We start from the raw sequence: 24,733 nt of genomic DNA, 5'->3' as shown, positions 1-24,733 counted from the left end.
ATATATATATATAGAAATATATATATAGCTATATAAATATATAGCTATTACTATATGTAGATATAAATACATAGGTATCGCTGCATAGATATAAATATAGCTATATATGAACATAAGGAATAAAACAAGTCATATCTGCAAATATAAGTTGTAGCTAAACTATACCTAACAGTGCAGTCCTACACATGTCTAGTCAGAAGTAACTCCAATTAATTTAAATAGGACTTACTCCCGGGTAGCATGTATTGGATTGCAGCCTAAGACATTTAACATTGATTAATTAAATAAATAAAAATAAAAATTCATATATCTCTATATAAATATATATATAGCTGTATATATATAAATAGATATAGATATATATATAAATAAATATAGATATAGCTGTATAGATATAGATGCATAGATATAAATATAAAGATATATGATTCTATACATGAAATAGAAAGCAAGTCATATCAGCAAATATAATGGGTCGCTAATCTCTAAGCCTAACTAACTAACAAACGGAAAGATGTAAATAGCAGCTTCAGAGTTTCAGTAGAAAACTCTTTACAGCCAGCTGTCCACTGCACCGGGGACGACCTCCAATGCCACAGCAAGGAAGGTTAGGGGGCTGGGTAGATTTGTGGGGGGCGACCTCGTCAGCAAGACAATGTTGGAGTGGTACTAGGAGCTGGCAAAGGCTTGGAGTTTGTGCTTCTTGGTGCAACCCCACATGGGGACTCCAGCAGGATCAAAACGTGGGGGCCACCCATTCATTGCTCATGCCTGGGGCTCCCAAGGGACGAGAATTTCAGACACGTCTTCTGTTCTGTTTAGGTTTGGCTCTGAAATTCTGCACCCAGAGAGGGGCGTTTTGCACCATCTCTCTCTCCCAATGTATGGGACCCAGTGTGGGTGCTCTAGACTACTGATTAAGGAAACAGCATTTTCCTCTTTGCTGGTGTCAGTAATTCTGTGGGGCGGGTGAGAGTCTGTAAAGGCCACAAAGAAGGCTGTAGCATTCTTTGTTCTTTTTCCATCTCTTAGGGAGTCACAAAGAGGTCAGTAGGCTGAGCTGGGGCAGGGCAGGACAGGGCTGGACTGGGCTGGGTGGGAAGGGGGTGAGCCAAGAATGCAACTTCACATTTTTCAGAACACCTGTAATAAAGACATGATTAGTTTTGGTCTCTTACCTGGTCAATGTCTTGGCCTGCATAATGAAGGGTTAGGGTTAAATGCAACATATGAACCCGCCCCCTAAGTCTGCCATCAAACTGCACAGATGGATCCTTGAAGGGGAACCTCTCAAAAGCAAATACCTTTCCGCCAGGCAGACTTTGGGCCTGCGGGATCTACGTCGCATTTCGTTCGGAGCCCAAGGCCCTCTGCTCAGAGCAAAGTGAAAGACAGTGGCTCAAGAAGACAGACACAGAATTGCGGGACAACGTGCCTCTGAGCAGATGCTCAGGCCAGGAATTGGTTTTCAGGTACAGAACTGGAGCTCACATCCAAATCGTTTCACATCCAAATCTCCTCCTGTTTTCCCCCAAGCATTGAGCTTTCGGAAGCCTGATTTCAGAGGGGAAAAGATCTGTTCGTGTCAGTAGTGTTAAAGCATGAGCCGCAAATCACCTGGCGATCTCCCAGCAGGTCTCCAACTTTCACCTGTCTGCCTGGCTTCAATCTCTCTCATGTCCAGAGAGAGAAATTCTTGGGACCGGAAGGCCTGTAGCTGGCCCAGGGGGCATCCAGAAAAGGCTTCTATTGTGTAATGACCCTGCTTGCTACATGGAATTAGAAAATTTATAAAAGTGAAATATAGAGTAAGTCCTATCTGCAAATAGAATTTATAGCCGAATTATAACCAGCAGTGCAACCTACACTTGCTTACTCAAAAGTAAGTCCCATGAAGTTCTCTCCCACTTGGGGAGAGGTGTAAAGTCCAGCCCTTCTAGACTGCTGGCCAGGTGCAGCATGGGTCCTCGAGGAGCAAATCAAGGCTTTTTGTGGAAGTTTAGAGCATCAGGGAAGAGAAGTTAAACGTTAGAATAGAATGAGAGAGTAAAGAATGGTAGTGAAATAGAGAGTTTTCTTCTCTGATGACCTGGGGGCAACTGTAATTTGCCATAGCTGAACAGGTTTGCCCAAATTCCATTTGCATGGTTCAAGAAAAATTATGTGTTGTCTGTAACAAAGCTGCCATGACGAAATGAAACCCGAAAAGAAAAAGAATGGAGCTATGGTTCCTTGAGGATGAAGTCTTAAGGCTTCAAGGCGATGCACGTGTTCTTCAAGACAGGAAGGCACCCTGAGCCCTCTCCGGTCCAGAGCCCTCTCTGGTCCAGAGCCCCCTCCTCTATGAATGTTGCATTGCACTTCTTCCAAGACCTCAAAGAAAGGAGATACAGCATAACAGATGTGCCACGGAGAGCTCAAAAGCAAAGGAAGTGGGCGCAGGACCTCATGACAAATCTCTGCACTGTCACAAAGGCCCAGGAAATTAAATTGAACGCATAGACCAAGAAGACTTCTCAAGCGGGAAGAGGAACTCAGGAAGGCAGACACACTCCTTACTGAAACCAAAAATGAAGGGATGGGGGCAAACCAAACTTGTGGTTCAGAAGTCCATCAGCAACGGAAAAAGAAGGCAAGGAGCAAGAACCACCAATTGCAAGCCCAGATGTGGAGCCCAAGAAAAACAGGGCCAGTGGAAAGGGCTGGTAATGCCAGGGTCTCAGGGGCGGCTGGGGCGGTGGTGGAAGAGACGTTGCTACGCAGATCAAATAAGCCTTCCCTGACGAACGTCAAGGGAAATGAACAGTCCACGTGAGCTGGGATGTGCGGTCTGAGGATCCAAGCCTCCCAAAAGCTTTTAGGCCTCATCTTGACAGAAAAGCGACGATACAAGCATCATTACAAGTAGGCCTCCTACTTGGCAAATGGTTTTGCCTGCATGAAGGAACACCGTCAAATGTACAATATTAACCTACCTAACCTTTCTACCCAAATTTCTAATACTTACATAGCATTATCAATATCTCAATGAAACATAAAGCAAATCAATGTCAATGTAACGCTTAACTAAACTAACTATGAACCTCAGCAGCTAACATATTCAAATATATAACCAAATTAAAGCAGTACTGAAATATTTCAAAAGCGACCACCTCTGGGTTGGATCCAGATTCACACTGGAGCAACTGCGCTGAGGGAAGTGGGTTTCCATGGCCCCTCCTTCCCACGACAGTCCTCCAGGCCCCTGGAAATACTACACAGAGGCACAGAAGCCCCTGCTCAAGGAGGTGATCTGCGATCTGGGGGTGGAGATCCCCCCCCAAATTAGGCAGAGGGACTTTCCATGAGCAGCAGGCAGATCCTAGACCCTTCCCTCTGTTGAGGCTCCTCAACTGTCCTAAACAGCAGTTAGATACGGAATGACATCACTGAGGTGATGACATCACTTGGAACCCAGAGCATTGTGGCCTCAGAGGTGTTGTGCATTTCTTCCTCTTAAAGCTATATCCCACATCCCCAACGGAAGCAGCCTGCCTGCAGGGCAGGGCAGCATACAAACCTGGATTCAAAACCACAGGATGAGACAGTACATAATTTCAGCTAGCTTGATGCCGGGCTGGTGGTGGCCTCCAAAAGGGTCCCCCAAGGCAGTTTGCTGCCTGAGCCAGAGCAGTAAATGGTCCCACCTGCCCTTACAAAAGCCACGGTACACAAAACCACAAACATTATTTTGGCCCCTGAAGCAGAAAATCCTACAAGGGCCTCTTTCCCCTCCCTGGCAGTAAGAATGCTGAACAAGACGTGGGCTACCTTGGCTGGTCCCAGGCCTGCCATCCTTCCCATCTGGATTCTGGATTTGGGCCTGAAAGGCCAAGGGAAAGTGTGGGTGTAAGTTGTAAGCATGCACAAATTGTGACACTGCACCGCATCATCACTGATCATGGGGCACATCTGTTAGGGCATCAGCTTCCCATTTCCTGGCTGTTTGGAATTTGAGCCAACGTTAGAGTGACCATGAGCCCGTCCCGTCCCCCCATGCTGCTCCTCTAGATCCGGGCCGACGCACTGCCTGTAATGGCTTTCTTCCCCTTTCAGGAGCCGCGCGGCACCTGCACGTCCGACAAGGTATCGTGAAAGATCCCACAATGCCTTGTGGGAGAAGGGAGAAGAAAGCCCTTACTGGCAGAGGAGAGGCTTGGCGGTCCATGAATCTTCCCTTCAGGAAAACCGGGGGGTGCAAAATGACCCCCTTACCAAGAACTATGGAGGCAACACGGGGCTTGGCAAGGGGGTCATTTTTGCCCCCCACCCCACCCCCGATTTCTCACTTTTTGTTTTTGTTCTTATAATCCCATTAGAGCAAATGGGATTTTGAGAAAAACAGCAAAACAAAAAACATTAGGAAATCAGGGGTGTCCCCCCCCCAAAATGACCCCCTTGCTAGACACTGTGTTGCCCCTACAGTGCTTAGCAATTCGAAAATACACAGTCCCTCAGGAAGCATATTCAACTTTTGAAAATAAACAATATCAAATAATTTACAACAACCATAATGATTTATAACATGCAGTACCATCCGGCCGTGTTCTGCCACATTAGTGTATTTGATAAACAGTAACCAAAAAGCCGCAAAGGGTCATACTTTCACTGACCTCTCATGACCTGTAATTTTTTATATGTCAATTTCTCCATTATTGCTGTCTTCCACACCGATTTATACCACTCATTCAACTCTGTAAATTTGAAATCCTTCCAATGCAATGCTATTACTTTCCTGGCAGCAAAAAACAGATATGAAATTAGCTCCTTGTGCTTCAAATTAATATTTTGGGGCAACTTTTGGAGCTTTTTACATCTGTCCCACCTAATGTGCATCTGGTGAGTTTGGTTGACTTACCTCATTTGAAAGCTGCTGTCCCGCCCCGTTTTGTGCAATATGAACTATGCGCGGAACAGGTATCGGAACGCAGTTTCTTTGCACTTTTTGTGGCTTCTTGCATCCCTGCCATGGAGTTATGCGTAACTGGTGAGTTTTGTTGATATCGCTCATTCAGAAGTGGCCGTTCTGGCTATCCCATTCTGTTCTGGATGTTGTTTTGGGAGTTCTGGGGTTAATAGTGATATAATATTGCAATGGTTTTAGTCCTAAATTATTGTTCCCAAGTGTTGCTAACACATGCCACTGTTTTTGGTATGGTTTTTTTAATATAATGGGGTCGTTCCGGCCTGTTCCGTTCCATTCCGGCTTTTACACCGTCCCAAGAGGGAATTTCACCAGGTTCTCCATATCTACAAATGACACCTGCTGAAATTCCCTTTTCTAGGCAACTGTTAAAGATACAGGAGCCCTGTCCTCCTTTTCATATGGTCACCCTATTATTGGGCCATTCATGTATTAGATTGAAAAGATACACACAAAATGCCAAGGTATGCAGGAAGGATTGCACCCTGAGGGGTCGGGGGTCGGCCAAGTACTTGCAGAGGAGTGGTATAATAATCTCCCCCAATATACAGTCAAACAACGTAGGTTTAAGACTACAATCCCGGGTGTCAATCGCTCTTCATTGTCCATTCGAGATCCTGCGTTTGTCGGGTACTATGCTCCCTGCCGCGCCAGCTGTTCCAGGAACTGATTCCTCCTGCGTGTTTGAATGCTCTCCCAGGTGAACATTGCAACAAAAGTCTTCCTATGGAGATCATCAGCATGTCATGAAGAAGAGCTCAGCCTAACTCGAACCCTCTCCCCTGGCCTGCTCTGTTGCTAAATCCAGGGGAGCCCGCCAAGGTGCAGCGCCGCCGCCCTCCGCATGAAAGTGGTACAGTTCGGAAAGAACTCTTAATATCACTGAGCCTAAGCAGTCCTTGTTTCAGAGGGAGGAGCCCTGTGCTTCGTTCTCTCCTATCAGCATCCAGGCAGCCGGGTCCGTGGCCAATAAAACTGGGGCAAGGGCGGGGCTTCTGTTCAGGCGGGAAGATGGCTGCCGTTGCTGCTGCTGCGCTCTTTGAGCGGCTCAAGGTATTCTGTCGCGCCATGGAGTGTCCTCGGGGCGGGGAGAGCAAGAGCGGTGGAATGGGAGGCGACGCGGTCCGTCTCCAAGAAGCGGGGGAGGGTAGTTTGGGGGGGGTTGCAGTGGATGTTAGGCAGGGGTCTCCCCGGAAGGAGGGGGAGAACCACTGCGGAGAACAGTCGTCCCCAACCTGGGGCCCTCCAGATATTTTGGACTACAACTCCCATCATTCCTGACCATTGGCCATGGTGGCTGGTGCTGATGGGCGTTGAAGCCCAAAACATCTGCTTTCCTTTCCTTTCCAAATTTGGGGAACAATCCATTGGGAAGATCTCCTGCGCAAGTCCTATTGAAACGAAGAGGAGCAGCTGTGTGAGAGAACAGCCTCTTCTTAATGGAGTGTGTGCAAACGGCCTTCTCAGTGAATTGTGCCCTTGGAGCTTTGATTTTTGTGGGACTTCATTTAAAAGAACGTCTGCATATGATAACCCATCCAATGTACAGTTTGCATGGCTTTTGCGAGATTGCTCGATCTCTGTTATTGGAGACATATGTTAGCTTTTCAGTTATGCTGAATTCTTATTCTGAGGAAATGTGGAAATAGCTGAAAAGTGTCCAGAATATTTACTGAGCGAGGCTCGCCCTGAATGTCAGAGTGGATTATTCCATAGCCTTGAGCACAAAAATACACTGACTGAAACAAAGTTATTTATTTATTTAAAATACTTGTATCCCACCCTATATCACTAGGATCTCAGGGTGGCGTACAGATAAAATTATACAATATAAGATAATAAATATACACAGCTAAAAACAAAACAAACCATTAGTCAAGTTAAAACCAGTATATAATTTAAAAGCAGTAAAAACAATTAAAGCAGTTAAAACAATGTGTGAGCTTGGTAAATTGTTATGATCTAGGAAATGTAGGGCAAGGATGGGGGTGGATGGGGTGAGTACAGTTGGAGTTAAGCTATCCACCAAAAGACCTGAATGTGGCTGGGGAAATGCTGGATAGATCCTAGACAGAGGAATTTGGTTTCTTCAGAACTTGGGCCTTATTTAGGGTTGATGTCTGGAAGTTTGATTCTGACATGTAGGAATTCCTGCGTGTCCATTTTCCCACCTCACCTTCATACATATCTATCCAGGGAAAGAGAATGTCAATCTTTCATGGGGTAGGCAACCTGGTGCCCTCCAGATGCTTTGGACAACTCCCATGATCCCTGACCATTGGCTATGCTGGTTGGGGCTTATGGGAGTTGTAGTCCAAAACATCAGGAAGGCATTAGGTTGCCTACCCTTGCTTTATGGTCTACATTGAAGGTCTCAAGGAGAAACTTGAAGTGACGCATTTATTTAACACATTTATATCCCGCCCTATATCATTAAGATCTCAGAGCAGTGTACAAATAAAAGCATACAGTATCAAACAATAAATATGCACAGTTAAAAACAAACTAAACCATGAACCAAGTTAAAACAATATATAATTTAAAAGCACTTAAAACAGTATAGTGAATGGAGACTAACCACTACCACCCCGCTCCTGTTTCTCACCATCTTACAGGAACTGGGCTGCCCTGCACTGGAGGGTGTCTACCTGTCAGAGGCTAAAGACATGCAGAAGTTGCTGTGTACCCCCTCAGCCCATCGCCTGGATATATTGGAATGGATCTGCATCAAGTAATGTCCATCACAGATAGATCCTTACTCCCTTTGTGCTTTTCTTTCTCTCCCTGCTTCCTACCTGACCAGTATTGCTTCCTGAGACAGTTTCTTCTGCTCCTATAGCTGTATTATATTCTTCGTTCACGTTTCTAAAACTAGAAGATTATATAGCCAGTTCTATTTTTAAGGTTAAGAGTGGGTTAACATCATTTTTGTGTCTTGTGTGCATTTCCTCTGAGTTAAGCTGCTGTTCCCAGTTCAGCTCCGAATTGTTTTCCTGTCCCAGAACTCCGTTTATTTATTTGTGGCATTTGTATACCACTGAATATAGTAAAATCCCTCAGCACTTTGCGACATTAGAAGTGCAACAAAATGGGGCGGTGTGATTAGTATACGTACAGTCCAGGCAAAGCCTAGGTGAAAAGGTGTGTTTTAGGAGGTGTCTGAAAGATGCCATATTTTCTGTGTCCAGAACTGCAGGGAGGGAGGGTTTCCCAGAGGGTGGGTGCCGCTGCAGAGAAAGCCCGTTGTAGTGGTTCTTTGTGGCGACATTCCAGTTGCTTTGGATGACCAGCAGGGTCTCCTCTGATAATAAGTGTCAGCTGGGTGTATATAAGGGAAGATGGTCTGCTAGGTATAGCTTGGCAGTTCTGGCATCTGAAAACTTTTTCTCTGACTTTCTATGCTAGAAACATCAGGAGTATGTGACCCTGGTGTGGAGGTTTGCTGCATGGTTAGGTTAAACCGGGCAGGGTGTAACGTGAAAATTTTAAATGCTGACATTCAGAAGTGATTTCCAGTGGCCTCCACATAGAGCTTTTAATATTTCATAGAATAGTAGAGTGGGAAGGGGCCTATAAGGCCCTCAAGTCCAGCCTCCTGCTCAGCGCCGGAATCCACCTCAAACCATCCCTGACAGATGGTTGTCCAGCTGCCTCTTGAATGCCTCTAGTGGGAGAGCCCACAACCTCCCTAGGTAACAGGTTCCATTGTCGTACTGCTCTAACAGTCTGGAAGTTTTTCCTACTGTCTAGCCGGAATCTGGCATCCTGTAACTTGAGCCCATTAGTCCATGTACTGCACTCTGTCCTCAGCATTGGAAGCTGGCAGAAAATGTTAATCCTCTCCTCTGTCCAAAGTCAATGATCTCTCTCCTGATGTTGTGACCATGAGTTGCAAAGCGGGGGGAGACTCTCTAGCTTGGACGGTCCTTCAACCCAGTTCGAAGTGTTGTAGGTAGTGGGGCATCTGGAGACCCTTGTGGGGTTGTGTATAGGGCTGGGCCGAGAAACAGCAAGGAAGAATGAGGAGCAAAGAAGATACTGAAGAGGTAGGGAGGTCCGGCAGCGGCAGCTTGTTTGTCCTATAGAACTGCATGGGAACTATTGAGCACTGAGTAGAGATGTAAAATTTTCCGAAATTTTGAAGCCATGGAAAAAAAACGGTTTTTTTTCTGGTTTTTTTCTGGAAAAACGGAAATTTTAGGAAAAAATGAAATAATGCAATATTAGCACTTTTTACAGATTGAAAGTCACTTTGTTACTTTAGGAACATAAAATGTAATTATGTCCAAGTTGGTTTGGCATAAAATTATTACATTTGGTATATTAAAAGTAGCGTATTCAAACAATTATTACAAATTTAATTTACCTTTTTACTTTTTTTTGGTAACAAATGGAGCCACAAGCTCCTGAACTGTAAGGAAACTCTTTAGTTCTGCCAGTTTATGAAGAGCAGGCAAAAAACAATTTTAAAAAACAACTGAAGAAACCACCAACATTAGTAACAAAGACAATTATTTATGTCTCCGCTAGTCCTCCAGTGTCAAGACATAAAGTACCCATTCCCATAAAAATAACTGAGAAAAAAAGCGGGGGGGACGGACAGACCCTGCACCTTTACTGGGGCTTCTGCCTCCAGATTCTTTGAGGGATTAAGATCAGCTCCATGACACATGCCTTTTTCAGGGGATTTTCTTTCTAAGATTTTCTGTGTGCGCCATTGTATAGCCATTAAATGTGGTATAGGGGAATACACACTCCTTTTATAGCGGCATTCAGAAAATGTTGGACTGTAGCTGGGATTACTAAGTATGGGAGATGCCCTGGAGGATTATGACATAGTGTAAACGACCCACAAACTATCGTGGATGAGCAATCATAGGAAAACCTATGTGAACCGCCCAGAGAGCTCCGGCTATTGGGCGGTATAGAAATGTAATAAATAAATAAATAGGAAAAGTCTTATGTAGAGATGCCCTAAGCTTGGGGACAGAGCTTGACTTTTTACAGTGCTTTGTTTTGAAAGCACTTTAGAAAAAAATAATTATCAGTACTTATCCAGAAATAACTTTCTACATATTGTGGTGCCATTCTTGCCTTCTCAAGCCCAGTCAATTTCCCCCCTCTTTGCTGCTTCTCCAATAATTACAGCTACTGTAATTCTTATTTGTGAAAAGGTGGGGAAGAATTTCTGGCTGTCTTTTCCAGTGCTAACACTGGCTGAAACCAAAGGTGGAGCAAATGTGTGTCCATTCTGCCACTGTTAACAATCCTTCCTGCAGCAAGGCGGTGATCCTCCTTTTGCTCTCCCTTGCAGGGTGTATCCACCTCTCCGAGAGCAGTTCTCATCTCTCAAGGAATCGCAGTCAGATTTAAAGATAAAAGGTATATATTGTGTCTAATCGACGTTGTTCAGTATAGTTTGCTGGAAAGCTATGGAATGCTTGCCATGCTGTGTGTGTGTGTGTGTGTGTGTGTGTGTGTGTGTGTGTGTATGTGTATGTGTATGTGTATGTGTATGTGTATGTGTGTATGTGTATATATGCATGCATGCATGCATACATGCACAGGGCCTGTACCATGTAGGGCGTCTGGGTGGAGATAGGGCAGGAGGGTTAAAATTTGTTTCTGTGCTGTGTTCACAGATGCAAATTGTATCCCCGTGTAATATACCTCTTGGTGGGGGCCACGTTAAGTGGTGTCAGGTGTGATGGACAGATTTTGTCCCAACCAGCAATCTTTAATTTCTCCTGTATGTATGAATTTCTCCTGCTATTTATGGGTGGGTGGGGGAAATAAAGGGATGCTTTTGGAAATATTGTTGGGGTGGGGGAGCTAAATCTGCCCCTGATGACCACAGATGGAGAAGGGGCAGCTGTGGGCCAAATCTACATCAAGCAGGATATAACACTTTGAAAGCAGTTTGAAAACGGCATATGGAATGTGTCCTGGGCCCCAAAAGTTGTCAATACTGTTATAAACTAGTATAAAGCAGTAATGTAGACCCTGTCCTGGTCCTCTGTCACTTGCATAATCTGAGATTGCATCTTGTTCAGTTTGTCCCGTAGGACTCTACGGGAGCCACTGAAACCGAAGCCAGGATTTTTTTTAATACTGCTTTACATCTTTCTCTGCATAACTGCCTTCTGGTTTTTTTGGCTGCACCAGACTCATGTGATGGAATGTAGAACTGGCTTTCTATACAGATGGATAGATAGGACTGGCTGACTAGAAGTAGATTCGGAGCTCAGTCTCTTGGCTATTGGGCCAGCCTTCCCAAACATGGTGCCTTCCAAATGTTTTGCACTTCATCTCCCAGCAGAGTCCCCTGCCAGTTGAGCTGTGCAAACCTAGCCTTGTACCTAATATTTTTAAAACTTTTCTTTTTCCTAAAGCTTTTAAAACTTGATGTTGTGCAGACTTCTACTGTTACTTTCTACTGTTAGTTTTTCCCTACCCAGTGCCTGCTTACCCTACCCTGTACCTGTTTGCATTCTCTTCCCCTCCTTATTGTTTTACTATGATTTTATTAGATTGTAAGCCTATGCGGCAGGGTCTTGCTATTTACTGCTTTACTCTGTACAGCACCATGTACACTGATGGTGCTATATAAATAAATAAATAATAATAATAATAATAATAATTAGTGTAACTAAAGGGCAGCTTTGTGGTTCTCTGTTCCAGTGTTGTCTCCTCACTACACTGCACTAGTTGGAGAATAAAAGGGGAAGTAAAGACTGTGTGATGTCTTTGTTTTGAAGATCTGGTTCAGCTTCCATGGACCTCCCCAGTGGGGGTCCCCTGCCTGCCTTAGGGCTCTAGCATCTGCTCCACCGTGGTATCCATGCACAGATGTGGATCCATGCACAGATGTGGAAGTGTAAAAACCAGTTAACTTGGGTTTTTAAAAGCTGTCTAAGACTAGCAAAACTCAAATGTACTAAACAAAGTAGTTGGCCATTTCAACATCATTCTGCATTTTAAGTTCATAGTTCGAAGGTACAAAATGGGTAAATTCAGGGCTAGAAAGCTGTCAAGTGCCTGGGCAGCCAAAGATCTGATGCTGGGGCGTAGGGGGTTGAGATGTGTCTTCCTGGCCTGGCTTCGATGAATGTAGGATGGTTTTGCCAGCTAAGATTTAGCCCTTTTGTCATCTTGCTTGGAGTAGTTCCGCTGTTTAAGTATTAAACCGACAAGTCAGTCTGACTTATTACACGATGCTGTTCACACTATTTAAAAGGTGTTCTGAAACTGGCCACTTTTATTTTGAAGGGAAAGCATCCATGCTGGGGGGGGGGGGGGCAAACTGGCATGTGCTCCTGATCATATTGTGGCCCTGTACCATTTCCTGCTAAAAAAATCCCCACCTTTTGGGAGGCAAACGGCACTCCGGGAGGGGGTTTCTGGTGGAAAGTCAGCATGGGGCCCCAATCCAGTCAGGACATGTTCCACAATGGGGGCATGCGTATCTGTTTTTCCTTCAAAATAAAAGTAGCCGCTATAAGCATGTTTTGTATCTAAGAAGGGTGAATGACGTAGTGTGTAGTTTGGCCTCCGTCTGAGAAGGAAGAGGAGGAAAAACTGCTCCTTCTCACTCATCCCGTCAATCCACCCAGCCCTCAGCAGTCGCTGTTTGTCATTTCCTCTGAGAACAGCACAGTGGTGAAGCTTCATGGCCACGAATCCAATACGATAAGATACTGCATAGTAGCCTAGAATTATGGACCTCTTAAAACTGACGCCTCATTGTTGTAGCAGTGAGCTTGTTCCACCAATATGGATCTTGCCACGGGGATAGCAGCTATCACCCCAGCTACTGTACACCGCCTGCAGGGGCCAGGGCCGGGGCTCAGTTGCAGAGCACATGCTCCTCTTTGGCTACTGCGATTCTACTTTTCTAAGTTTGGCTGCAGACAGGCAAGATGGGCATGGGAAGCAGTTATTTATTTCGCCCGAGGCCCAGGTTCAGTCCCTGATGTTTGCTCCATTAGGAGGGCTTCCTGTCGCAGACTTGGGGAAGGAAAGTCCCCCACCTAAGAGGGCTGATTCCAGTTGAGAGCAGGCAAGACCAGTGGCCTGACCCACCCAAGGTGGCTTCGCACGTGCAAGAACGCTTCATGAGCTGCACTGTGAATGGGAGCCTGTGCCTAGCTGATAGGGTGGGGATCGTTTTTAAAACCACATGCTCCAGAGCAGACTTAAGCCTGGGGAGAGGTGCATTTGCATAGAGCTGTGAGCCTGAGTGGCCCAGGCTATGTAGCTAAAACTGTCTCCCATCCTGACAGGAATAGCGAAGCTGGGATACGACCTCTGGCTTTCTCGAGCCGATGACCTGGATCTCATCGAGGTAAGCACCGGGGGAATGTCCATGGAAGGGGACTCTTGTCACCCTCCCCGGCAGCTTTTTCCATTGCTGAACTGTCCCGACCCCCATATTTAATCTAAAGCTGCCGCCTTGTAACTTCATTTCTCTGCTGCAGTTTGACCTACTTGCAGTAAATATAGTGAGCAGTTCCCCTTTTGATTGAGATAAATGGTTATATCATGATGATGATGTTAAAAAGCCTAACCGTATTCTATTCTTCCAGCCTTTCTGGAACCTTTCATAGCTTTCCTCTGAACCCTTTTGAATACATTTCATGTTCAAAGGCAGGGTATTTCTGGATGCCAGTTGCTGAGCATGGGACAAACAGTGTGTGTGGGGGGGAGGATGCCCTGCTTCTGGGCTTCCCAGAGGTATCTGGCTGACCATGTTTCAGAACAGGATGCTGTGCCACCCGAAGGCTTGCCTTGTGTCCTTACCCTCTTCCTTGCCCACAGGGAAAGGCCTGTGCCCAGAAGCAGCTTAGCTTCCTGCAGCAGCTCGTGGCTGCAATTCCACATGAGGGTCATTTCACAGTATCGGACTCTTCTTCCAGGTGAGGGGGTTTATTGGGGCACAGAGAAGATCCTCATCTCCTCTGCCGGAGAGCAGCCGTTGGGCTGGAGGGGGATCCGTTGGGTTGAATGGCCTTTGTGCCGAATATTTGGCCTCATCATGCTGCGTAGGATTGAATCAGTCCAGGTGGCAGAGGTTCTGGCTTTCCGTGCTTACAAATCCCAGCTGATTCTGAAATTTGGAATAAATCAGCATATTACGGTTGTGTCCTGGCCAAATTGGTCCCTGGGTCAACGTTCAGAGGGTATCTTTCTTTTTTTCATGGACTCAGGAGGGAAGGTCAATGAAATATTTGTGGCTTTGAGCTACTCCACTTGAGTGATTTATTGCACTGTCATGCTTGGTCTCTCACTGAAGTTCTCATGGCCTTTTCATGGCATTGTCAGCTTCCTATCCCTCCTCTGCTGTTTTCGAGCGGGAATCTGTCATTTTATAAAACCCTGAAAATGCAGTAATAAACAGCAAACATGCTGTAAAACATCACCATCTGCTGGTCGTAGAATTGAAGCCTATGGGAAGGAACTGGCAAAACTGAGGTGGGGAGATTGTGTCTATTTTGTCGATTGTTAAACCCGCCAAGACTCCAGAAGATAAAGCCCTGGAAAGGCTACAAGATTTTGCTGAACGTGGGGAGGCTGTATGTATGGTGGCGGAAGGGGCAGATAGACAGGAACTGGATGACTGGTAAAGATCTCAGGCACATCACTTCATACATACTGGCAACCCACGCACAGCCCCTCTGGTTCCTAAAACCTTCAGCAGAAACACACCATGCCCTTTTGGGCCTTCCTTTGCAGCCACGGGAGGACGAGCAATGCTTCTTCCAATGGCTTTCCAAATAGTTTGAAACGGAGGAGGCATCGGCAAGATTTTGCAAGATATGTGCAGAGAAAGACGAGTGGTCCCTGAGGATGGAAATATCTTTGTGAAACGCGTCGGGTGTATTATAGCTTTCTTTCTGGCACTTGAGAACGTTTTCTCTTGTTTCTGGCCTTAAACGCACGCACAGACATGCCGTTGGTCAGGGTCTTGCAAGCTTTAAAAGAAATGAAGAGAAGAGACAACCTCAGGGATGGACAGGAACAATCTGTTTTGAATTTGGGGGGGGGGGGCTCTTCTCCAAGCGCAACTGAATGGGGCTGGCACTGAACCCATTTCTTCAGATAGTATGTAAAACTTAAAGCAGTTCCTCTAAAGAAACTGGCTCTAGAGTCCCAGTTTTAAGGTCCAGTAATGTTAGAGGCTATTTCCTTCTTCTTTTTTTGTAGTATATAAAGGTGGTGGCGGCAATTTATTTATTATTGCATTTATATTCTACCTTTTTTTCCTCTTGCAAGGAACCCAAAACACCTTACACGATCCTCCTCCTCCTCCATTTTATACTCCAATAACCCCACTGTGTAGGTTAGGCTGAGAGTCAGTGACTGACCAAAAGTCACCCAGTGAGCTTCAATAGCCGAGTGGGGACTAGAATCTGGTCTCTTGGGCTCTTAGATGGTGATGAAGGTGATGATATCATTAGTATTGTCTTTTCTCCCTTCCTCCTTTCATCAAAGGCCTAATTCTGTGCTTCTCATGGCCATTTGTGCCATCCGGCCTCCAGCCATCAGAATGCTCTGATTCCAGATACCAAGGATGGTGCTCTGAGTCTGTTCCTTTATTAGAGCATCTTCTTCCTTTATTTTACTGAACTACATACACTTCCAGTAACAGGGCTAGGTTACAGCTTCCTTTGTGCCAATTTGCTAGACTTGATTCTCCTTCCCAGGGCTAGGAATGGAACTGCAGGAGACCTAGTGAGCTGCGTAAGCACCCTAGGCTCACTGCATTCTACCCCTCTAGTTTCCCAATCTCCTTATCTTTCTCTTCCAGCACAGTGGAATATTTCCAAGAGATGGCTATCAAGAGTGAAGAATTCTTGAAGCAGGTTTTCTGCAGCCCTGATCTACAGGCTGTGTTGAACCCGAAGTGCCATCCCTGGAGCCCAGACATCAAGCGTCTCCTGGTGGACAAAGACACCCTGCAGGAAAGGTGAACTCCCTGGTTCTTCTGCCCACCTTCTACCTGCAGAAAAGAAGAGAGCTCAGAAGTCCTGGATTGAATCAGTCCAGGTGGCAGAGGTTCTGGCTTTCCATGCTTACAAAATCCCAGCTGATTCTCAAATTTGGAATAAATCAGCATATTACGATTGTGTCCTGGCCAAATTGGTCCCTGGGTCAACATTCAGAGTGTGTCTTACTTTTTTCATGGACTCAGGAGGGAAGATCGATGAAATATTTGTGGCTTTGAGCTACTCCACTTGAGAGATTTATTGCACGCTCACGCTTGATCACTCACTGAAGTTCTCGTGTCCTTTTCATGGCATTGTCAGCCTCCTACCCTTCCCCTTCTGTTTTCAAGTGGGAATCTGTCGTTTTATAAAACCCTGGAAATGCTGTAATAAACAGCAAATATGCTGTAAAACAACACCATCTGCTGGAGACCTAGTGAGCTGCCTAAGCATCCTAGGCTCACAGCATTTTACCCCTCTAGTTCCCCTATCTCCTTATCTTTCTCTTCCAGCACAGAGGAATCTTTCCAAGAGATAGCTAACAAGAATGAAGAATTTGTGAAGCAGGTTTTCTCCAGCTCTGATCCACAGGCTATGTTGAACCCGGAGTGCCATCCCTGGAGCCCAGACATCAAGCCCTTCCTGGTGGATGAAGACATCTTGGAGGAAAGGTGAACTCCCTGGTTCTTCTGCCCACCTTCTCCCTGCGGAAAAGAGAGCTCAGAAATCCTGGAACTTAGTTTTTTTTTCTAGGGCTAGAGTGAGGTTGGAGCTGTCTGGGCAGAAAGTGAGAAAGGGAAGGACTTGGCTAATGTAAGGCTGAGCTGGGGTTCAAACTCAGACCTCATGCTCACCCCAACACCCATCCTTCCATTCCACTCTCTTTCCACACATCTTCCCTCATTATTAACCCAGTGGTGGCATCCCAGAGTTCTGATGCCCAGTCTTCCTGTCCCCTATAAAGGACCCTGCCATCAGCGACTTCCCATGAGAGAACCCTGTTGGATTCTTTGAAGGAGCTGGAAGAGAGGTCAGCCGCCCTAGAAGATCTAAGAGCGCAGGTAAGCAGTCAGCAGGGCAGGTTGTCAGGTGGGAGGTTGCAGGGTAGGTTGTGGCTGCATCGGCACCCCAGGTTTTACTTCGTGTAGGTTCACCACAAGCCACAGGTGAGTAGATACACCTGATTCTGGGAGATGGGGTCAGTAGCTTTATGGCCTGTCTCTGTTCGGTAATTGGGGAATGGTCTTGCTACTGAGATGCCTACCAGCTGGTGAAAATGCATATTGGAAAGTGGCCGTCAAGGTGGCGAGGAGAGTTGCCACCCTCAGCTCTCCTGTCTCGGGTGGCTTTGCCCTCTCTCTTTCCCTTGGACCCTGTCTCCTCCCTCTGTCATTTGTAGACGTTTTCCCCACCTGCTGCCTCATCCACCATCTTTGTTGAGGTCTCTGCTTCTCTTCAGGCTTAATTTCCTGTATCTCATCCTTGGAGAGGTCTAACCCTCAACTCCCCTTCGTCACTACCTTTGGGGCCCATTCTCTCCCTCATGGGCCGTGCTGCCTTTTTAAGTTTGTCACCTGCCTTTTCTGGCAGGTGCCTGTCATGCTGACATGTAACGTCTGTAATTATTTAAAGAAAAAGCTGCCGCCAGGGCCATCTTAAGAAGAGCCCCACTCGACCAGATCAAAGGCTGTCTTGAGTGCCATTTTCTTGGTAGAAAGGTGAGGTGCAAATCAAATAAATAATAAAGGTCTATCCAGTCCAGCAGCCCATTTTCCGCAGCGGGCCAACCAGCTGATGCTTAGAATTTCCAGACATGCAAAGCAGGCAGAGGAAATCTGAAATGGCCTGAGATAGCAGCCAGGGGCTTAGCATTGAGACCTTGCTTGTTACTGCTGTTCCGAGGGAGGCGTGGGCATGGCATTTTGTGGTCTGGGTGATGGGCGGAAGTTACAGCTTCCCCAAACAGAATAGGTTCTATCTGACCCTCTTAATCTTTGAATGGTTCCTTTTCTGCCTTCGCTAGTGAAAACCATTCAGGAAGAGTGCAGCATATGTATGGATGCCTCTGCCACACACAGATATGCGGGAGACTTTCATTATAGAAGATATTCCATAGGTGCGTTTTAAATGTGCCTTCCCTGTGGGTCATTTTCCTTCCCTCCTTAACGACAATAAATTTATTAATTTATTACTCGCCTCTCCCTCTGGATCGAGGCAGGGGACAACATTAAATACAAATATATCATCAAATAAAAACTGATTTAAAAACATAAAACTGATACAATATTAAAATAACTATCGAACATCTTAAAATTCATCTGGGTAGGCCTGCTGGAAGAGATCAGTCTTTACAGCTGTCTTAAACTCGGAGAGAGTGTTAAGTTGACGAATCTCCTCCGGCAGGCCATTCCACAGTCTGGGGGCGGCAAAAGAAAAGGTCCCCTGGGTAACAGTTGTTGGCCTAGTTATGGCTGAATGAAGTACATTCTTCCCAGAGGACCTGAGTGTGTGGGGTGGATTGTACAGGAGAAGGCGATCCGGCAGGTAACCTGGACCCAAACCATGTAGGGCTTTAAAGGTGATAACCAACACTTAATACTTTGCCCGGAAACTAATTGGCAGTCATTGGAATGATTTTAAAGTTAGTATAATGTGGTCATCCCTAGGTGTACCCGTGACCTACCTGGCTGCCATATTTTGAACTAGTTGAAGTTTCCGAACTAGGTACAAAGGTAGCGCTATGTACAGCACATTGAAGTAGTCAAGGCTTGAAGTTACCAGTACATGCACTACCGTCTTTAGGTCTTCTAACTCTAGGAAGGGGTGCAGCTGGCGTATCAGCCAAAGCTGAGAGTCGGCACTTCTGGCCGCCGTATCTATCTGGGCTGTCACTTGGAGTGACAGAAGGCAACTGCCCTCTCGATCACCTTGCCCAAAAACAGATTTGATACTGGTCTAATTATTAAAGTCCAGGGAGGGCTTTTTTTAGAAGCGGCCATACCACTGCTTCTTTTAAACATAACGGAAAACTCCCCTCCCTGAGGGATTCATTAATATGTTGTAGTCCAACTGCATCTCCTCCCTGGGAGACCAGCCGAGAAGGATGGGGATCGAGAGGGCAAGTTGTCCTCCTCACTCATCCAAGCAGCTTGTCCACATCCTCGGTACTCACCAACTGAAACTGATCCAGTGTAATCCTACTTGTGGAGTTGCTGGACACTCCACTGTCAGCTTCAGCTGTAATGTCGGCGTCTAAGTTAGCTCTTATCCAAGGGATTTTATCTGTGAAATGATCGTTAAAGGCATCACAGCTAACTACCGAAGGCTCTAAAATTGAGTTCAGGGGGGGAAGATGTCTGAGTTAAATCCCTCACCACCCTGAACCGTTTTGCTGGATGCAAATTCGCAGATGCAATGCGTGCAGTGAAGAAAGCTTTCTTCGCTGCACATATGGCCACCTCATAGGAACAAAGATGTTCTCTATGTCGTGTCTTGTCGCATATAAGTCAAGTTTTCCACCATTGGTGCTCCTGTCGTCATCCTTCCCACTTCAGTTCCCTGAGATCTCCTGTGTACCAAGGTGTCCGGGTAGAAGCGGGTCGGAGAGGACGTTTGGGGCGATCGTGTCGATAGCCCTAATTAAGTCTTGATTCCATCTGTTGACCAGGGCTTCTACAGGATCATCGACGATACCAGCCATAGAACCCTCTAAGGCTTTCTGGAATCCAAGCGAACCCATCCGCCTTCGAGGGTGGACCATCTTAATAGGTCCGCCACCCCTGCAGGGGTAGATAGTAGCCATGATACTAACCCTGAGCAGAAAACAATCTGTCCATGATAACGCAGAGGTATTTATCACCTCTGTCCCCAGATCTGTCTGTTCGGAACTGTTTGTGTTCCGAACTCCAGCTATTGGATCAATCAATAAAACAGCATCAAGAAATAAATAAAACAGCATCAAGAGTGTGACCTGCTGAATGTGTGGGTGCAGAGACCAGTTGGGATAGGCCCGTGTTTGTCATGGATGCCATGAACTCCTGAGCTGGCCTTGACAAACGGGTCCTGGATGGGACGTTGAGGTTGCCCAGGACCAAAAGCCTGGGCGTCTCCCAACACCAACTCCGACCAGTTCCGTGAGCTCGGCTAGGGAGTCTGATAGGTAGCGGGGTGGCCAGTACACTAACAGAATCCCCAGTCTATCCCTGGTCTTCTGACTCAGGTAGACACACCCGATGTGATTCAATTCCTGAACAGGAAGTCTGGTCAGGTTAAGATTGTCTTTGTAGACCACAGCTACTCCGCCCCCCCCCCCCCCCGGGCCCACTTTCCTTCACCTGCTGGGAGGGCCTAGGATGCACGTTTTTCAAATTCCTAATCAAATGGCCACCGTCTGGTCCTTCTCCTCCACCCTTAGGAGCCAAACCCAGGCCTCTTCTACGTTCTCTACCTTTTCCAAACTTCTCTGCTTCCTTGCCTTAAAACTGGAAGCTGCCCTTGCTATTGAATTTCCTCTGCACCTAATATAAGAAATTCAAATTAAGGTCAGATTCACTGTGAACTCACAAGCAACAGTGTGTGGGGGGTGGGGGGGTTGATACCCGCTAGTGCCTACTCCAGATTTGATCCCAAAGGCCAGTGCTGTCTCTGGGATTTTGAGGGCTCTCTTGGACAAGGCAGTGGGCCCGCCCCCTGGGTGCGTCTACGTTCTTGCCTCCATTCTCACCAGCTGCTATTACTTCTCCTCCTCTTCCCTCCTCATTGCTCCCACTTGCTTGCTTGACTGGCAGAGAGGCAAGGAGCAAGCAGGACGGGGCAGCTCCTGCTCCTCCTTTCTTCACATCATTGCTGCCGACGGCTAGAGCAGGAGGCCGCCGGTGAGGAAGCAGGTTGCAGAGGTGAAGAGGAGGAGCCACTCAAGGGAGGAGGGAGCTCTTCTCAGTTGGATGCCTGCTGGGGTGTGGCCCCCCAGCAGGTGCTCTCCCTTGATGCCGGCCCTGTGGCTCACTCTTTGGGAAGGGACGGGCCGTTTTACTTCCTGGCGCTGAGGGAGGGTGGGGACGTAGCAAAGCCATTCCCCTTTTAACGAAGCGGGGCCTTTTCAGTGTCCCTTCCTGCAGGGGGACCCGGCTGGTGCAGATGCCTCCCGCGATGGTGCCATGGCCCTGCAGACACTCCAGCTGCTCGCTTCCGACTTCAGCCAGCTGCTTGTGGCCTTTGAGCAGGTGTATGAGGATGAGCTGCAGCAGTATTGTGATCGCCCTACTCCCCAGCTGAACCCATGCGGCCCCCTCTTCCAAGCGGTGCACCGGGGCCTGCTGCTCTGTGTGCAGGTGCGTGCGTGCAGCGGACAGGGAAGGATTCGGGGTTGGGAGTCGGGGTGGGGGTGCGGGTAATTTAGGGAAATGCCCTTTAATCGTCACTGCCAGATGCTGCCTGCTGGCTCCTTCATCGCTTTGGAGAAGTGGTAAGTGTGGCACTACGGACAGAAAATGCTACAGCATGCGGTGGTGAGCTTCCTAGCAGCCATCTGGTTGTCTCTCCGGGGCTTCACTCCCTTTCTAGATCTAGTTCTCACTGAGTCAGTCAACCTTTGGCTGGGTTGTACCGCTTCAGAGTGCAGATGGGCCTCCCTAGACAATAATCACTGCACACTGGAAGCCAGAATGCGAGAGGACAGGTCAGGAAGAAGGATTCTACTTCGCATCTATTTGCTTTGTGAGTGGATTATTATTTTGCACAGAGGAGCATTCCATCCTGTGAGCCCCCAGGTATTGTAGAGAGTGGAAGCCGAAATGTTTTAGCCCTAAAATTAACCGCCCAGAGAGCTTCGGCTGTGGGGCGGTATATAAATGTAATAAAATAAATAATAAATAAATAAATAAATAAATAAAATAGTTTGGAATTACTCTGCTAGTCTACCTATGTTTCTTACATTTATTTATTTACTAGCAAAAAAGCCTGTCATACGACAGTTGTAGAGGAGCAGTCTGGTGAGGAGGTTAGTGAGTTTTGGCCCCTCTGCTGGGCCGGAAGCTCCTGGAAGTTACCTTTCTCTGAACTTGGAACTTCATAGAAGGCCGCAGTTCCAAGGAACGTCGCTTGATAGCGCCAGAGGGCAAAAACTATTTCTTGGAACTTCCATAGAAGGCCGCAGTTCCAAGGAGTGTCCCTAGATGGCGCCAGAGGGCAAAAACTATAACTGCCTTGGAGGAGCAGTCTGGGATTTTATATATCTAGATACACACATGCACACACATGTATATTTGCTTTACATGCAACAGACTTAACACTGCTGCCCCTCTGGAAATTGTATGTGTATATGTTTATTTATTTTAGCACTTTTAATCCCACCCTTTAGCCAAAAAGTCTCTCAAGGGGGCTTAGAAAAATATTTCTTAAGACAGTCCCTGCCCACAGGTTTACAATCTAAAAAACACGACACGAAAGGAAAGGGGATTGGGAGGGAGGAGGGGATGCCTGCTTGGGGTGTGGGCACACAGATTCACACACACACTGATAATTCATGCATCTGATGGATCTGAGTTGCAGTCCATAATAGGTTTTATACTGTGCCTGGAGGCACAAGATCTTGAACAGCTGGAGCTGTTGAGGGAAGCTACTGGAACGATGCAGCTGATGAGGCTGCCTGATTTTGTATGTTCCTCCCGACAGGAGCTGCAAAGTCTGGCCCAGGTTACAGAAACGTCTGAGCATGTTATGGAGAAGGTGAAGGCACAGCATGGTGAGGAGGTGGATTGGAGCGGCAGTGTCAAGGCCACGCTACGTAAGTTCTACTCCCAAGTCGAGGTTCCTGCTGTGGGTGGGTGGCTGCCACCCTTGGAGCGGGGACTCCTGTCTCCAGCGTTCCACTCACCCCGTAATCAGAATAGCTGCCAACTGCCCTTCCTGAACTGCTGGTTGCGAAACTCTGCTTTCCACTTAGATCCTAGTGGGAGGGTGGGACTCATAGCTGGAATGCTTTCTTCGCTCTTGCTCATTCTGCCCTGGCCTTAACCCTGTGGGGAGCCCCATTCTTTCAGGAGATGGAAACCCACCTTCCGAACCAGGAGGAGGGGTGAACATGTTGAGGATAGGACAAATTGGGTGTTATACTGGCTAGCGGCACTCAGGAGTTGGAGCCATCCGTCCCTGGGTACCTTGCTTCCAAAGAATGTAGGTTCCGTCACAGCAGGTGGGAGGAACATAGGGTAGGGGCGGGGGAGGCTGCCAGGCTGAAAGTAAAACAGGCACACGGCTACAGAGCCCCCTGATGCTAGCCGACATGTTCCCTTTTTCAGCTTCAAAACTGGAAGAGCTGCAGCAGAAATACAAGGCCATCCATGCCATGCTCGAGGATTGCCAGTGACCCTGATCTCTGGTGGACTGCAAACTCTAGGTTCCTTTGGGCAGGAGGAAAAAGCTCCCACCTTGACATGGACTTCAGAGGAGAAGGGCCTGCAAAAACATGCATGGCATTCCCAAATGTAAATACGTTGGGCGGTGGGGTTGTGAAGGGTTACAAATAAAGAGCATTTTCATACATTGTCCGTATTTCAGTGACGGGAGAAAACTCTCTTTCTCTCTCTGTAGTTGTCTGGTCTGCCAGGTGCGGTTTTCGCTCCGTGTGATTGGAAATAACAGGGATTCTCCCTAGCGTGACGCTCCCCCTCCCAAGTGCTTTATCTGCCCTGAATCCTCCGCAGTAGGCCAACGTATGGGGCAGGCGAAGCCGACCTGACCAAGACATAGCGGGATGATCGCTCCTCTGCCTTGTGCGTTGGTCAGAGCAGCTTCAGGGCACGCAGCCTTTCTCCGGTTGGGTCAGTAATCGTGAGATGACACTTAAAGCTTACCAGGGCTGCTGTATTTTCCTGATACAAAAGTGTCTTTGGTGTATAGCCATCTTGTACCCATCGCCTTGATCTGCCACTCAGATTTCACATTTGAAGGAGAAGCTATTTTTAAAGAAACTCATTTCTGCCAGTGACCGAATGAAATGTGTGGATGGATATTGTTAATTCTCCTGCTAAAGAGTATTCTTAATAAATGCTCATGTCTTAGGTACAAAAAGTCGTGACAGAGTACGCGCTTCCCTCCTTGCAGTCCAAAGAAAGACACAGAGTCTGCTGGTCCAATTAATCATAAATATATTTTCTAGCAACCATCCACCACCGACTACATCAACTACCCAACCACAACATGAACATTACCTACAGAATATATACACAGGGTTTTCAACCTGACCAGCAACATCCCAGGTGCTGCTAATCAGCACACCCTGGCTGATGCAATTAGCTCTCTTCATTTCAGGAGCTTGGTTAACCCTTACCATTCAGGTCTGTAAAATCCTTTTTACTTACAGTGAATACACTGACACCCCTCCATTTTACTGACCTGAATGAACATACACAAAACAGTTTACATATTGTGATTTACCATATTCAGTTTCTCAATTAACTCTTGATGCCTTTTTGCACATAATGGTTTAGTCATCAGATCTGCTACATTATTTTCTGATTCACAGTATTCCAGATCTATCAGTCCATTATTTACAGATTGTCTAACATTACAATATTTTATATCCACATGTTTACTCCTGGCATGCATTCTTTCAGTTTTAGCCATCTGGATACACGTTTGGCTGTCTTCATTTACTTTTATTGGTTTATCAATTGGCACATTTACATCTATCAACAGTTGTTTGAACCACACTATTTCGTTACACAGTTCAGATAGTGCTGCAAATTCTGCCTCAGCAGTAGAAACAGAAATTGCATTTTGTTTC

General features: G+C 46.7%; 1 protein-coding gene across 2 annotated transcripts; it reads left to right on the top strand.

Annotated features, from left to right (window-relative positions):
- Positions 1-5,938: 5,938 nt before the first annotated feature.
- Positions 5,939-23,908, top strand: HAUS7 (HAUS augmin like complex subunit 7). Of its 2 annotated transcripts, XM_063119381.1 has the most exons (11): positions 5,962-6,016; positions 7,579-7,694; positions 10,278-10,345; positions 13,246-13,307; positions 13,781-13,878; positions 15,771-15,929; positions 16,461-16,619; positions 16,913-17,009; positions 21,051-21,278; positions 22,621-22,732; positions 23,247-23,908. In XM_063119381.1, the coding sequence occupies exons 1-11, from the start codon at positions 5,975-5,977 to the stop codon at positions 23,312-23,314; spliced, it is 1,209 nt and encodes a 402-aa protein (XP_062975451.1). In that variant the 5' UTR covers positions 5,962-5,974; the 3' UTR covers positions 23,315-23,908. The 2 variants fall into 2 exon arrangements, with proteins under 2 accessions (XP_062975452.1, XP_062975451.1); XM_063119382.1 differs by lacking the exon at positions 16,461-16,619 and having other exon boundaries at positions 5,939-6,016.
- The last annotated feature ends 825 nt before the right edge of the window (positions 23,909-24,733 follow it).

Source organism: Elgaria multicarinata, chromosome 3 (assembly GCF_023053635.1).
Source record: "Elgaria multicarinata webbii isolate HBS135686 ecotype San Diego chromosome 3, rElgMul1.1.pri, whole genome shotgun sequence".
Classification (NCBI taxonomy): domain Eukaryota; kingdom Metazoa; phylum Chordata; class Lepidosauria; order Squamata; family Anguidae; genus Elgaria; species Elgaria multicarinata.
Note: the sequence above shows the minus strand (reverse complement) of the source record. Positions and strands in the feature narration are given on the sequence as shown.

What these genes read in the sequence shown, in the direction of transcription:
- HAUS7 (XM_063119381.1), top strand. Translation starts at nt 5,975, where the DNA reads ATGGCTGCCGTTGCTGCTGCTGCGCTCTTTGAGCGGCTCAAG. An exon ending in TTGGAATGGATCTGCATCAA is followed by an intron (nt 7,695 to 10,277) that starts GTAATGTCCATC and finishes TCTCCCTTGCAG; the next exon opens with GGTGTATCCACCTCTCCGAG. An exon ending in GAAGACATCTTGGAGGAAAG is followed by an intron (nt 16,620 to 16,912) that starts GTGAACTCCCTG and finishes TCCCCTATAAAG; the next exon opens with GACCCTGCCATCAGCGACTT.